The sequence below is a fragment of the Microcaecilia unicolor genome, chromosome 5 (genome assembly GCF_901765095.1).
Source record: "Microcaecilia unicolor chromosome 5, aMicUni1.1, whole genome shotgun sequence".
NCBI classification, from domain to species: Eukaryota; Metazoa; Chordata; class Amphibia; order Gymnophiona; family Siphonopidae; genus Microcaecilia; species Microcaecilia unicolor.
The window spans coordinates 56,725,232-56,740,825 of NC_044035.1; the positions used below are offsets into that span (position 1 = coordinate 56,725,232).

At 47.1% G+C, this 15,594-nt stretch overlaps 1 protein-coding gene across 1 annotated transcript in view; it reads left to right on the forward strand.

Moving 5' to 3' along the window:
• CNNM1 (cyclin and CBS domain divalent metal cation transport mediator 1) overlaps nt 1-15,594 on the forward strand; it is a 300,200-nt gene that overhangs the window by 137,295 nt on the left and 147,311 nt on the right. Inside the window, exons 4-5 of the mRNA XM_030204797.1 lie at nt 11,448-11,617; nt 11,816-11,915. Of these exons, the coding sequence (XP_030060657.1) occupies nt 11,448-11,617; nt 11,816-11,915 (270 nt within the window). The remainder of the gene's footprint in view (nt 1-11,447; nt 11,618-11,815; nt 11,916-15,594) is intronic.

A 15,594-nucleotide genomic window follows, 5' to 3' on the forward strand; every position in this document is an offset into this window, starting at 1 on the left:
ACTGTGCATCAAAATTCATAAAATAATATAAAGCTCCCAAAGGTGAATATGGTGATATAAAGCACTCAAAGGAAATACCGTTTATGAAACAGCACTTAGCTTTTGTTCAACTGAGCCACCGTGTCACCCATCTCATGGCTTCCTCAGGAACTTGTGCTGTCTGTTGAAAATCTTCAAATCGCCAACTTTATTTATCTGAAAAATGAAAAGTCTTTATGAATTCAAAGGATTTGTTCTGTGTAACTTACAAGACTCCACCACCCAGTTCACATACTTCCAGCTTCTTAGAAGATTTTCTTAAAATGGCACTCATGCGTCACATGCTGACCTAATCATGTAAATAGAATGTATCCTGCATAACAGGAATCTTAAATGAATTTTTACGAAACACAATCTATTTCAAACCTCAAAAATTAAGTCCCACTTTTACTAAGGCTTGCTCACATTTTTAGTGCGCGCTAAAATTGTGGCTGCTCTAAACGTTAGAGATGCCAATGCATTCATATGGGCATCTCTAACGTTTAGCGTGCCCACAGTTTTAGCATGTGCTAAAAACGTGAGCGCGCCTTAGTAAAAGGGGGCCTAAATTAATAGAATGTATGATGGTACTGTTTAATCCTGCCGGATCCAAAATCTTCATGTCAAAAATCCATTTTGCTTCTCTCTTTTTCTCTCTGTTGTAATTGTAACTTGTGATCTCCTCCTCTTTTTGCCGGTTGTACTTTATCCAAAATACAGCATTTCAGATCTTCAGATGAATGTTTCATCAAAATACAGTGTCCCACTATTGGCTCCTTCCTATTCATTCTATTAATATTGGACTCATGCCCACATATAACTTCTTGCATGGGCAACGGTAAATCATATGATCTGTTAAGCAGTTTGTACAATGATGCAATCGATTTGTTTTTCCATTGATCTCGTCGTCAAAGATCCTACATTGATTTTGTCCTCAAAGATCCTGGTTTGTAATGTTATTTTGCAAGTGTCATATCTAAAATGGTCAGTGACCTTTCAGGTAGGTCTGCAGGATTCAATCTTTCCTTCAAATTGTTTCCCCTAGCAAAAGCAATCCATAATTTAATATTTCGGAATGTTGGATGTAAATGTATAATATCCCAAAGGTTTCTTACCATTTTGGCAGTGTTTGAACTACAAGCTGTGTATTTCATCACCGTTATGCAAATGTCATCCAACTTGGTCTTCGGGCTGGGACCTCCTAACAGTAATTCTGTTATTATACTTTGCTCGCTTGTAAGCTCTTTTAAGTATTTTTTTTAGGATAGCCCCCGTCTCTCTCAGTTTCATAACGTTCTTCTGGGAGCAAATTCTACATATTCTAAGCATTTGTGATAATGGCAAACTGTTCTTGAGATGTCTGGGATAGCAACTAGAGTTATGCAAATATGTGTTTGTTTTAAAAAAACGCACATATTGCAAGTCATATCTAAATAGTGCCATCTGAGAAGAATGTGGATGTTGTCATTACAGCTATTAAGCCATGTTACAAATGTTATGCCATGTTGTAACTCTTACCTTTCCCTTCCATAGCATAAAAATATTGTCGATGAATCTCCACCAACGATTTATCAGTCTCTTTGAATGGTGATTATTCTATCCATTCTTTTTCAAGAAATGTCATGAACAGATTTGCAATTGAAGAGGCAAAAGTAGCCCCCATTGTTACACCGCTAGTCTGAAGGTAGAATACACGATTGAATAAAAAATAATTCTCCTTCAAAGCTATTCTAGTTAATAGCATCTAAATCCATCCATAGGTATTGCGTGTAGTCTTTCCCTTGATTCCAAAACTTCTTTCACCACTGCTAATGCTTTGTCTTGTGGTATGGAGGTGTATAGGGAACAAATATCTAGGGTTACCATCAGGAACTGACCTTAATAGCTGTAATGACAACATCTGCATTCATTTTCTCAGATACACTGTTTAGATATGAACATTAAATTGCAAAATGCTTGGGGGGGGGGGGGGTTCTACTCAAAAGTTTTGAAAAAAAAAAAAAAAACAACCCAACAGATAGAAACATGTTTTTGCATAACCAGCTGCCATCCCACACATCTCAAGAACAGTTTGCCACCATCACAAATGCTTAGAATATGTAGAGTCTGCTCTGAAAAGAATGTTTATAAGAAGCAAGCTAAAGATCTAATGAAGAAGAGACGGGCTATCCTAAAAATAATACTTAAAAGTGCTTTCAAGAAAGCAAATAACAAGAGTTACAGTTAGCAGGTCCTAGCCTGAAGACTTAAGTCAGACGACATTTGCACAATGGTGATGAAATACACAGCTTGTATTTCAAACATTGCCAAAATGGATATTATACAATTACATCCAACCTTCCAAAATGTCAATTTACGGATTGCTTTTGCTAAGGGAAACAATATGAAGGAGAATCCTGCAGATCTACCTGAAAGGTCACAAAACAATGGCCATTTCCTTGTCATCAAGCAGATGAATCCATTACGAATGGGTTGTGTCCACCTACCAGCAGGGGGAGATAGAGAGCACTGAAAACCATAGTGCCTCTTGGGCAGCTAGCTCCATCTACCTCTCAGTATTCTCTATCTCCCCAGCAGGGTTGGACGCAGCTTATTCAGCTCCTTCAAAAATCTTCCTGGGGTGGCTCCTGGGCTTTTGCCAGTTGTAGCAGGGGTGTTGTGGCTATTGCAGCTTCACTTTAAAGGCACATAGGTTTGCCCTGTCCCTGCCTTTCCCTTCCCCCTATGTGGATGCAGGCATATAGGTTTGCCCTGTTCCTGCCTTTCCCACACTCTTCTATGTGGATGCAGGCACATTGGTATGTCCTTTCCCTGCCTTTCCCACACTCACACTCTTCTATGTGGATGCAGGCACATTGGTATGTCCTTTCCCTGCCTTTCCCACACTCTTCTATGTGGGTGCAGGCACATTGGTTCATCCATTCCCTGCCTTTCCCACTCTCCTGGACCTCTGGAGTGCCTCTGTAGCTGTTGCCTCTAACTTTCCTCACAGCGTTTAAAAAACAAAACAAAAAAACCCTGCGATGCGCTTGTTAGCGCTGCGATTCTGAGGCTTCCTTCCATCTGTGCAGCGTGACCGGAGCTCTGTGAGTCGGTCTGGTGAGATAAGAGAGTCTTGTAGCTCCTCCGGGGAGGGCCCGCGATCGGGATGTTTTTGGCGCAAATCCGCCATTTTGAAATTTTCTTCCGTTTTCAGCGATTGCTGCGGAGGTTGTTAAGTGCTGTTCACGTTGTGGCAAGCGCAGATCCGCAGCGGGGCTCTGTAAATCGTGCTCTTCAGACGTCAGGGCCGGCCCAAGCATGGCGAGCGAGGTTTCTTCCCGCTCGGTGGAGCTGGCAGCGGGCGCCATCTTGGATGCGCCGTATGGCTCGACCCCCGCAGGAGCGGAGGGGTCTGAGGCCGGAGGGGAGCCTCGGATGGAGGCTACCAGAGGAGCTGCTTACCCCGGATTGGAACCGGGAGGCCAGGGTGAGCCTTTCTCCCCTGAGTTTGTGTTGCTTGTACATAAAGCGTTCATGTTAAAAGAGCTCTGCCGCAGATGTCTGACTCTGCGTTGCTACCTGGTTCCCCTCTGGTGGAGACCGACCCGGGATTGCTGTCAGGCATTTTTTCCCCAGACAGTTGGCCGCTAGACAAGCGCAGAAGGGTAAATTCCCCTTCAGAAAGTGGTGCACCCCCCTTCCTACTACTACTACTACTTAACATTTCTAAAGCGCTACTAGGGTTACGCAGCGCTGTACAATTTAACATAGAAGGACAATCCCTGCTCAAAGAGCTTACAATCTAAAGGACACGTGAACAGTCAGACCGATAGGGGCAGACAAATTGGAGCAGTCTGGAATTCCTGAAAGGTAAGAGTTAGGTGCCGAACGCAGCATTGAAGAGGTCCGTGGTCGGGCTGTGGGGATTCTGAGGGGTCTGGCAGGCCTTCGTGGTCTGAAGAGCCAGAGGAAGGTGTAGGATTGCCACTGGATCCAGATGATCCCACTGCGATTAGGATTTTCCACCGCGAGGAGCTGCCAGCGCTTATTTCTGATGCCTTACAGGCCCTCTCTATTGAAGATCCTGTGATGGGCGAAGCCTCCTCTGGTAATCCGAAGATGGCAAGTACTAAGAAACCTGCTTGAGCCTTTCCTTTGCATGACTCCATCCAAGAGCTTATTTCGACTCACTGGGCTGACCCTGAGGGGCCTTTGAAAGTTGCCAGGGCAATGGGGCACTTATACGCTCTCAGTGAGGAGCACTTGGCACGCTTGGCCGTGCCTAAAGTGGATGCCCTAGTCACGGCTGTGACGAAAAAGACTACCCTCCCAGTAGAGGGAGGGGTCGCCCGAAGGACATGCAGGACCAACGTCTGGAATCAGCAATCAAACGGTCCTTTGAGATTTCAGGCCTAGCCTTACGGGCATCTGTGTGCAGTTGTTATGCTGCTTGAGCCTGCCTCGCTTGGTTGCAACAGGCAGTGGAACAGCCCAGGGATGGGGCGGAACCCCTTGTGGAGTGGCACCGCGGATGGAGTCGGCCTTGTCATTTTTGTCTGACGCCCTCTATGATCTGGTCAGAGCTTCGGCTAAACAGATGGCTGTGGCCTTCTATAGCTACAGCATTGGGCGGCTGACATGGCCTCTAAGCAAAGGTTGGTGAAGTTGCCCTTCCAGGGCCTTCCTTCTCCTATTTGGTGAGGAGTTGGAGAAAATTGTTAAAGGCCTGAGGGGAACTATACCCCAGCGCTTACCCGAGGATAGGCCGCGGCCTTCTTCCAAGGGTCAGGCGGTTCCCTCCTCTTCCAGACCTCGCTTCCGTGAAGCTAGAAGGTACCGCCCGGGGCGTTCTGCTGGGTTTACTTCACGTGCCCGCTTTCAGCAGAGGAACTCCTTTTGCTCGGACAAACGTTCCGCAGCGGCCGGCTCAAAGCCTGGAGTTCATGGGCGACCCTCTCATTGATGGTGTGCCTGCCCACTCCTCGATTCCTGCAGTTGGAGGACGTCTTTCCCTCTTTCTTGAGGAATGGGTCAAGATTACCTCAGATCAGTGGGTTTTGGACATGATCAGAGATGGCTACAGATTAGAATTCAATGCCTCAGTGAGAGACGTGTTTGTGGAGTCCCGATGCGGCTCTGCCGTCAAACGGGCGGCGGTAGAGGAGACCTTGCAAGGCTTGTTGCACCTCAGGGCGGTGGTCCCTGTGCCTCCCACCGAGCTCGGCTACGGCCGTTACTCCATTTACTTTGTGGTGCTGCGAAAAGGAGGGTCTTTTCGGCCCATACTGGACTTAAAGGAAGTCAACAAGTCACTGAGAGTACGGCATTTTCGCATGGAAACCCTGCTCTTCGTCATTGCGGCAGTATAGCCAGGAGAGTTTCTCACGTCTCTGGGCTTGAAAGAAGCTTATTTGCACATTCCTATTTGGCCCTCGCACCAACGGTTTCTCCAGTTTGTGGTGTTGGGAAAACATTTCCAGTTTCGGGCCTTGCCTTTTGGCCTCGCCACAGCTCCCCGAACCTTTTCCAAGGTAAGCGCTCTAGAAATGTCAAGTAGTAGTAGTAGTAGTAGTAATGGTGGTAGTAGCTGCCATTCTCAGGCAAGAGGGTATCCGGGTTCACCCGTACCTCGACGACTGGCTCATCAGAGCGGACTCTGCAGAAGAGAGTCATCATGCAACAGCCAGAGTGGTCTCAGTACTTCAATCTCTGGGCTGGGTCGTCAATATACCCAAAAGTCACCTGACCCCGCTCTCAATCTGTAGAATATTTGGGGGTCCGGTTCGACACAGCCTCGGGGTTTGTCTTTCTCCCCGACCAAAGGTGGTGCAAGCTTCAGAACCAGGTCCATCTGCTCCTGAGGATGCCTCGCCCGCGAGCTTGGGACATAGTCCAGCTGTTGGGGTCGATGACGGCCACCTTCGAAGTGGTGCCATGGGCGAGAGCGCACCTGAGACCTCTGCAGTGTTCCCTGCTTCAACGATGGTCTCCAATTTCTCAGGATTACCAGCGCAGACTCACGTGGCTCCCTGCGGCCCGACTCAGTATGGAGAGGTGGCTCTCAGACAGCATGCTGCGGCGAGGAATGCCGCTAGCGCTCCCCGATTGGTGCCTGGTAGTAACAGGTGCCAGCCTGAAGGGCTGGGGAGCACATTGTCAGGAAAGGCATGTCCAGGGTCTCTGGACATCCGAGGAGTCGGAGTGGTCCATCAATCGCTTGGAATTAAAAGCGATATTCCAGGCGCTTCTGGCCTTTCACACGACCCTGGAGGGACTGGTTGTCAGAGTTCTGTCGGACAACATGACAGCAGTGGCCTACATAAATCGACAAGGCGGCACTCAGTGTCAAGCACTGGCCGCAGAGGCCGCTCAGATATGCCACTGGGCTGAGCTACATCTGCAGTTTCTGTCAGCAGCTCACATTGCAGGTCAGAGCAACGTGCAAGCCGATTATCTAAGCAGGCATCAAATCGACCCAGCGGAGTGGGAACTGGCAGACAAAGTGTTCCTTCAGATCTGTGCCAAATGGGGGACGCCCGTAGCGGATCTTATGACGTCAAGCGCAAATGCCAAAGTCCCGTGCTTTTACAGCAGACGGAGAGATCCTCGCTCTGCGGGGTTGGATGCCTTGGCTCAACCCTGGCCTCAGGGCCTCCTGTATGTGTTCCCTCCTTGGCCCTTGATAGGGCGAGTACTCCTGCGGATTCAGCTTCATCAAGGAGAGGTGGTTCTCATTGCCCCGGATTGGCCCAGGCGGCCATGGTATGCGGACCTCCGGCGGATGCTGGTGGAGGTTCCCCTTCCTTTGCCTCTGGTACCGAACCTGTTGTCACAGGGGCCGGTAACCATGGAGGACGCCTGCTGCTTTGGTCTTACGGCATGGCTATTTAGAGGGCGCAATTGAGAGACAAGGGCTGGTCATCTCCACTCTCCTTCAGGCCCGCAAGCGTTCCACTTCCGTTGCCTATGCTCGAATTTGGCACCAGTTTGAGGCTTGGTGTGCTGCTAAAGTGATTACACCCATGCGGGCTTCTGTCTCGCCGATACTTGACTTTTTGCAGGATGGTTTACAAAAAGGCTTGGCCTATAATTCCCTGCATGTTCAAGTGGCAGCCTTAGCATGTTTTCGGGGGAAGGTGGCTGGCCTCTCCCTGGCTGCTTATCCGGATGTGGTACGGTTTCTTAGAGGGGTGCTTTGGCTCCGTCCTCCCCTGCAGGCTCCGTGTCCGGCCTGGAACCTGGGGTTAGATTTAAAGGCCCTTCAGTGTTCGCCCTTCGAGCCACTTAGGCGAGCTTCGGAGAAAGATGTGACCCTAAAGACGGTCTTTTTGGTGGCCATTACATCGGCGAGACGGGTGTCTGAGCTCCAGGTGCTGTCCTGTCAAGACCCATTTCTGCAATTCTCAGAGTCCGGAGTTATGGTACGTACGGTGCCTTCTTTTCTGCCTGAGGTGGTTTCAGCGTTTCACCTAAACCAGCCTATTTTCCTGCCCTCCTTTTCTAGAGAGGAGTTTCCGGAATCTTTTGGGCATTTGCACCTTCTAGATGTGCGAAGGGCTCTGTTGCAATATCTGTGCATGTCAAGTGCTTTCAGGACCTCTGATCACCTTTTTATTTTGTTGTCAGGTCCTCGCAGAGGGTCTCCAGCTTCTAAAGCTACTCTGGCTCGTTGGCTCAAAGAATATATTTTTTCAGCATATCTGCTGTCTGGCCGGCCTCTGCCTGAAGCCTTTAAGGCACATTCCGCATGAGTGATTTCCTCTTCTTGGGCTGAAACTGGAGCACTCTGTCTTCAAGAGATATACAGTGCAGCGACATGGGCGTCTAAGCTCTCATTTGCCCGACATTACAGGCTGGATGTGGCTGCCAGGAGGGATGTGCATTTTGGAGCACAAGTGCTGGCGCATGGTGTGGCCTGTTCTCACCCTGTCTAGGGATTGCTTTGATACATCCCATTCGTAATGGATTCATCTGCTTGATGACAAGGAAGGGAAAATTAGGTTCTTACCTTGGTAATTTTCTTTCCTATAGTCATAGCAGATGAATCCATGAGCCCGCCCTGATTGATTGATTGATTGTTTGATTGATTGATTAATGCTGTTTTGAGTTCAGTTTTTCCTGTAGATATGTTCCCTCATTGGGAGAAGTTGGAAAACAGTCTTCAGGATTTCTGTTCTGTTACAGGAGGTTGAGTTTGTCCCTCCTTTGAATTACTGCTCCTGTTCTGGGGCGTTCGTTCGCTGTGAGGAAAGTTCATGTTATTCTACTTTGCGGTGTAACACTGCTTTGGAAGCTTCAAATACTGAGAGGCAGATGGAGCTAGCTGGCCAAGAGGCACTATGGTTTTCAGTGCTCTCTGTCTCCCCCTGCTGGTAGGTGGACACAACCCATTTGTAATGGATTCATCTGCTATGACTAAAGGAAAGAAAATTACCACGGTAAGAACCTAATTTTCCCATCTTCCATTGCCTCAGGTACAAATTTAGATTACGGTACCTCAGTGAAACTCAACTTGAGCTACTACTGGAAAAGGTGTGAGCAAAATCCAAATAAAAATAAAACCAACCTTAGGTTTCGCCTTTGGGTTGACAAAACCAATACCTTGTACATGTAAGGTGTGGATAAATGAATTAAGACCATAGTAACGTAGTAACAAAGTAGACGAGGGGAGATAAAGATCTATATGGTCCATCCAGTCAAAGTTTTAGGCAAATGCCCAAAATATGTAATACTTGGTAGCAATAATGAAACTGTGATGGGTTATTCACACATTTATTTTCCACTTACCTTTGTATAAACTTGGCAGCAATACTATGCTGCTTGCTATTGTGTAGTGTAGGAACTGTTGGACCGGCATGTTTCTAAATATAACTGACTCTGGACAGAACTTCTGCATGAAGGTGTAGCTCTTCCATCATTCATTAAATAGGACTAATAAAAAATATCTAGTGAATACCTCTGCATTCCAGTAAAAAACAAGGAGCAAATTTCCATATACCATCTTTCTCTTTAGATCTAGGCACAGGGAAAGAAAGACTTTAAATGCTCCCAGGTTTCAACCTAAGGTTTAAAAAAAAAAACCTTTGTAGTTTAAAATAAAAATGTTCAGCACCTGATTCTCATAACATGATATCTGTTTTCGATGACTCTGAGTAGGCATAAATGGCAAGCAGTAAACTTCCAAGGTATGCATGTATTGCAGTTCTAAAATATCACATACACATATACCTGGAAGGCCCTCCCCCGCCCTCCTGAACATGTGTTCTGTAAATTTCTGCCTGCTATTGCATACATGTCTATGTCTATAGATATATATATATATATGTATGCATGTAACTAACAGCTTTTCAGCAAAGTCTAAGGTTCCTAAAATTGCCACTATCCGGATAATTTTCCACTCTGCTCCAGTTCCGTCCACTCATTCCATCCAGATAGCGCTGAGATACTCTAAGGATATTAAGCAACACTATCTATATAGTGCCACTGAATATCATAATCAATGGCACTTATTAGGTTAGCATTTTCTCCAGCCCAGGGCAGGCATAAATTTAGGTGGCCTCCTGTTTCATGAATAGTTTCCATTATTTCCTGTGAGTCAGAAGTATTAAAATGTTCCCACAGACACTGGAAAATTTTAGTACTTCTGGCCCATAACATAATAAACAATGGAAATTATTCATAAACAGGAGGCCACAACAATTTATGCCTGCTCTGGGCTGGAGAATGCTAACTGGATAAGTGGCATTGACTGTGATATTCAGTGGCACTGTATGAACAGTGTTGCTGAATATCCTTACTATCTGGATAGTGGTGGGGCAGTCAGTGGACAGAACTGGGGCAGAGCGGCAAATTATCCTTGAATGCCACAACCTGGATAAGTTAGAACAGTAAAAAGGCTGTCCTAAGTTATCCAGATCCCAGTGCCACTGACTGCAGTATCCAGATATTCTGTGCTGGCCCTGTCTAGGTACTGGTGCAGAATTCCTGATTCAGCTAAGACAGCCAGTGTTTAGAAAAAATGCCAACCACCGTGGCTGAGTATTGACCCAAATATATGAAAGGTGGAAGCTTTGGTTAGGTGAATAAAAGCCACATCTATGTCTTGGGGGGGAGGGGGTACAGGAGTGGTGGCTTGAATCATCAGTTCTGACTGGGATCTGATGGGGTGTTTGTTACCATTGAATACAAGCAGACTTCACCTCATTCTTGCTGTAAATAACTTTTTTGGGTCCCTTTTGAATAAGTTTTGGAGAGTTTGAAATCAACTCCAATAATGAGTCAATAATCCAAAGAATATCTTAACGCCGCTTCCATGGTGAGATGGCACCTTGAGTATTATGTGCATTTCTGATCGCCACATCTCAAAAAAATATATATAGTAGAACTGGAAAAAGTACAGAGAAGGGTGACCAAAATGACTAAAGGATGGAACAACTCTCATATGAGGAAAGGCTAAAGAAGTTTAAGGCTGTTCAGCTTGGCGAAGAGACGGCTGCGCGGAGATGATAGAGGTCTATAAAATCCCTAGTGGAGTGGAAGAGGTTAATGTGAAATGATTGTTTACTCTTTCATAAAGTACAAAACCTAGGGACACTCCATGAAGCTATATATTAGCACATTTAAAACAAATAGGAGAAAATATTTTTCCCTCAACTTATAGCTAAGTTCTGGAACTCATTGCCAGGCCAAGTGTTAAAAGCAGTTAATGCAGCTTAAAAAAGGTTTGGACAAACTCCTGGAGAAAGTCTATAAATCATTATTAAGGTAGACCTGGGAAAAGCTACCGCTGGGGTTAAGTAGCGTAGAACCTTGCCACTTTTTAGGTGTCTGCCAGGTGCTTATGACCTAGACTTGCCACTGTGTTGGAAACAAGATACTGGGCTAAATGAACCCTTGGTCTGACCCAGTAGGAAACCTCTTATGTTCTTATCATAAGGTACCAAAAAGTTGACAGACAACACTGTAAAGTCCAATTGTTTATTGCATCAAACAACTTAAGTTTAATTCCTCATTGCATCCAATGGCTCAACACGGGCCTGTGTTTTGGCCAAAGGCCTGCCTCAGGAGTCTCTGGAGGATGTGATGAACAAACAGTGTCAAACACGATTATAATAGCTTTATCAAACAACTATTGATTGTACAGGTCAGCACTCTGAAAACCACTGCTGCCTTAAATATAGAGACTTAAACACAACGCAGTCACAACAGTGTGAGTTCCAGGACTTCAAGTCCACTGTATAAATGCAAAACTGTACCTGAAAGGTTAAGAGTAGATTCATTCACATCTAGTAAAAATGAATTTGCCATGATTGACTAATTCAATTAAAGTTCTCTGTGACAGTAACTTTTATTAGGAAATTGTCATGTAGCCTGACTGGTTACCAGTAATATCTGAAACAAAATTCCAATGAAATGATGAAATTTGATGTTTGTTTGTTTTTTTGCAGAGGTGGAGCCTTTCAAATCTCCGTATCTTTCTGAAAAGATCCTACTAAGGCTTTTGAAACACCCCAACGTTATTCAAGAGTTGAAGTTCGATGAAAAGAATAAAAGATTGCCTGAGCATTATCTCTATCAGCGTAATCGGCCAGTGGACTATTTTATTCTGATACTTCAGGTGGGTCTGAACCAGCTCTTGAGGGAGGGAAACCACTTAGATCTGGTAAACACATTGCATATGCTAAAATATTGCATTTTTATTATAAGGATTTAGGGAACTAAAATGGTGATTTTGGCAATATTGATGTTTGCTACACAGATATAAAGGTCAGAAAATTTCTGTTCACAGTGAGCAAAATATTTCTGCCTCTTCTAGGGTAAAGTAGAAGTAGAGGTTGGCAAAGAAGGATTGCGATTTGAGAATGGGACATTCACTTACTATGGAGTTCCTGCCATCATGACCAATCATTCCTCAGGTACTTCTACAGTAAAGATAAAGGTCAATATACAGAAGCACTTATGTGATCAGCAGTAGGTGCTGACTGTGTAAATGCTTTTAATAAAATTTTAGCTGGTGGAGGAGCTAACCTTTGGCCATATCAGCTGCTCTACAACCAGATTTAGTGATATTAAAATTGGACAGTAAACAGATGGGCTTAAAACTTCTATCAGATATAGGCAATATTGAGCCACTATTGTATAAGTTAAATATCAAAGGAGCGTAGTTATAATCATGAACTATTGTTAAGATGTGTTCTCCAGGGACATGCAGGCTCAGTTGTATTCTCACATGTGGGTGACATCATCTGACTGAGCCGTGTGGACGCTGGCTAGCATACAGATGTTTCAAGAAAATTCTAGCAGCATCCTACCGTGTATGAGCAGGACCCTCAGTCTTCATTTAGCAGGAAGGACGTGTCTTTGCGGTCTCCCCTTAGTGCTTTTTTTCTCTGCCTCTGCAGTGCCTTCCCATGCAGGCATCTTTTTCCCTCATTTTCTTCATTATTTTATCTAATTTCTCTTTTTGTTTATTTCACCTTTTAGTTCTTAGTATTTTCAGCCCTTCAGGTTTTCTTTCTTTTTCTCGGCTTGATAGGCCAGCTTAGGTCTGAACACTGACCTCGATTTGGACTCTGCCCCTTTTTATAGTTCAAAAATGAGGAGTTTAATTAGCTGCAGTCAGGGGCGTAGCCAGACAACCAATTTTGGGTGGGCCTGAGCCCAAGATGGGTGGGCAGAAGAATCCCGCCCCATTCTACAGGTGATTTGGTCTCTCCTGCTCTCTCCTGCATGCCATATGGTCTCTCAAACATCCCCCCTCTCCCGCATATCTTTTAAATAGCAGATTTTCAGTGGCAGCGAGCAGCAACTTATACACACTGCTCATGTTGGCCCCACAGCCTTCCCACTGATGCAACTTCCTATTTCCACATAGGCAGGAATATGTCAGAGGGAAGGTTGTGGGGCCGGTGCGAGCAGTATGTATCAGTCGCTGCTTGCTGCAGGCGAAGATCTGCTATTTGCAAGGTATGCAGGAGGGACAGTCATTGGGAGTTTTCAGCTGGTGGAGCATGGGAATCCCTGCCAGCCACACAGTATGCTGCTACTGGATGGGCCTGAGCCCAAAGTGGGTGGGCCTAGGCCCACCCGGGCCCACCCTTGGCTACGCCACTGGCTGCAGTATTTTTTTCGATGTCCAAGAAGACTCCCAGTGGCTTCAAAAGCTGTGCCCAATGCAGTTGAGTGATTTTGGTGATGGGAGCTGCACACTTGGTGCATTGGATGCCTTGGGCCTAACCATGAGCCTAATTCTTGTTCCTTGTCATCAGCAGCAGATGAATCCATTAAATGATGGGTTGTATCCACCTACCAGCAGGTGGAGATAGAGAACACTGAAGAACCACAGTGACCCTTGGACGGCAAGCTCCAACTGCCTTCAGTATTTCTCTATCTCCCAGCAGGTGTGGACGTAGCTTGATCAGCTCCTGGATTTCTGCCTGGGGTGGCTTCTGTGCTTTGCCAGTTGAGCAGGGGTGTTGTGGCTGGTGGTGCCCACTTTAAAGGCATATAGGTTCGCCTTTCCCTGCCTTACCCATTCCCCCCTTGTCCCGGATCCCTCTGTTGCTGCCTGCCTCCAACTTTCCTCACAGTGTTTAAAAAAAAAAAAAAAAAAAGGTGCGCGCTTGTACAGCGTTGCTATTTCTGAGGCTTTTTCCAGAGATTCTGGTTCGGTGCAGCTTGACCGGAGCTCATTGACTCGGTCTTCTGAGGTGAGAGTGGTGCCCAGCTCCTCCGGGGAGGTCCCGCGGACGCCGTTCCGAACGGGGTAAGTTTTGGCGTGAAGCCGCCATTTTATTGCTATATTTCCGTCCAGTCGGGCGATGGCTGCTGAGGCAGTTAAGCGCTGCTCCCATTGTGGTAAGCGCAGATCAGCAGCGGGGCTGTGCAAAACGTGCTCCTTAGACACTCGCGCTAGTATGAGCATGCTGAGCAATGATTCTTCCCGCTCGATGGAGCTGGCAGCGGGCGCCATTTTGGAAGCGCCGCATGTCTCCGACCCTCGTGGTTGCGGAGGAGTCTGAGTGTAGGGGGACGCCTCGTTTAGAGGCTGCCAGAGGAGCTCCAACATCCGTTTCTCCTAATTCAGAGACGGAGGGTCAGGGTGAGTTTTTTCCTCTGAGTTTGTGCTATTAATGCATAAAGCCTTCATGCTGAAAAGAGCTCTGCTGCAGGTGTCTGACACTGCGTTGCATTCTGGTTCCCCCACTGGTGTTGATGACCCGGGGCTGGCTACAGAGGTTATTTCTTCCCCCCAGCGTTGGAAGGACGCTAAACGTAGGCGGGTAAATTCTCCATCTGAAAGTGGCGCACCTCCTTTTTCCTCCCTGTGGTCAGGCTGTGGGGAGTCTGAGGGATCTGGCAGGCCCTCATGGACGGATGATCCAGATGAGGGTGCCTGTTTGCCACTGGATTTGGATGATCCCAATGCGGTTCGGATTTTCCACAGCGACGAGCTGCCAGCTCTCATTACTGACGCCTTGCAGGCCCTCTCGATTGATGATCCTACCGAGGGCGCTGCCTCCTCTGTTAATCTTAGGATGGCAAGTACTAAGAAGCCTACTGGGGCCTTTCCTGTGCATGACTCCATCCAAGAGCTTATTTCAGCTCAATGGTCTGACCCCGGTGGGCCTTTGAAAGTGGCCAGGGCTATGGGGCAGCTTTACCCTCTGAGTGAGGAGCACTTGGCCCCTTTGGGGATGCCTAAAGTGGATGCGTTGGTCACGGCGATGACTAAAAAGACCACTCTCCCAGTAGAGGGAGGGGTCACGTTGAAAGACATGCAGGACCAGCGGCTGGAATCCGCGCTGAAGCGGTCCTTTGAAATTGTGGGCCTTGCCTTGCGTCTATTTGCAGTTCCTATGCAGCCCGGGCATGACTTTCCTGGTTACAACAGGCGGTGGAACAGCTCGCGGATGGTGCGAGGGCCCTGTAATTTTTGGCTGACACCCTTTATGATCTAGTCAGAGCTTCGGCTAAACAGATGTCTATGGCAGTTTCTGCCCACTGCCTTCTTTGGCTACGGCATTGGGCGGCTGGCATGGCCTCTAAGCAAAGGCTGGTGAGGTTACTCTTTCGGGGCCTCCTGTTATTTGGAGAGGATTTGGAGAAGATTGTTAAAGACCTAGGGGACTCTAAGCCCCAGCAGTTACCTGAGGATAGGCCGAGGCCTTCTTCCAAGGGTTCTGTGTTTCCCTCCTCCTCTAGACCTCGCTTCCGTGAAGCTCGTAGGTATCGCCCGGGGCGCTCTGCTGGGTTTTCTCAACATGCCCCTTTTCAGCAGAGGAACTCCTTTCGCTCGGACAAACGCTCCGCAGCGGCCGGGTCTCGGCCTGAAGTTCAGGGGCGTCCTCCACAATGATGGAGCGCCGGTCCACTCCTCGATTCCTGCAGTAGGAGGACGTCTTTCCCTCTTTCTAGAGGAGTGGACCAAGATTACCTCGGATCAGTGGGTCCTGGACCTGATCAGAGAAGGTTACCGATTGGAATTTGGTGAGAGACGTGTTTGTGGAGTCCCGATGCGGCACTGCCGTAAAACGGGCAGCGGTAGAGGAGACCTTGCAAGTCTTGCTGCACCTCGGAGCAGTGATCCGGTGC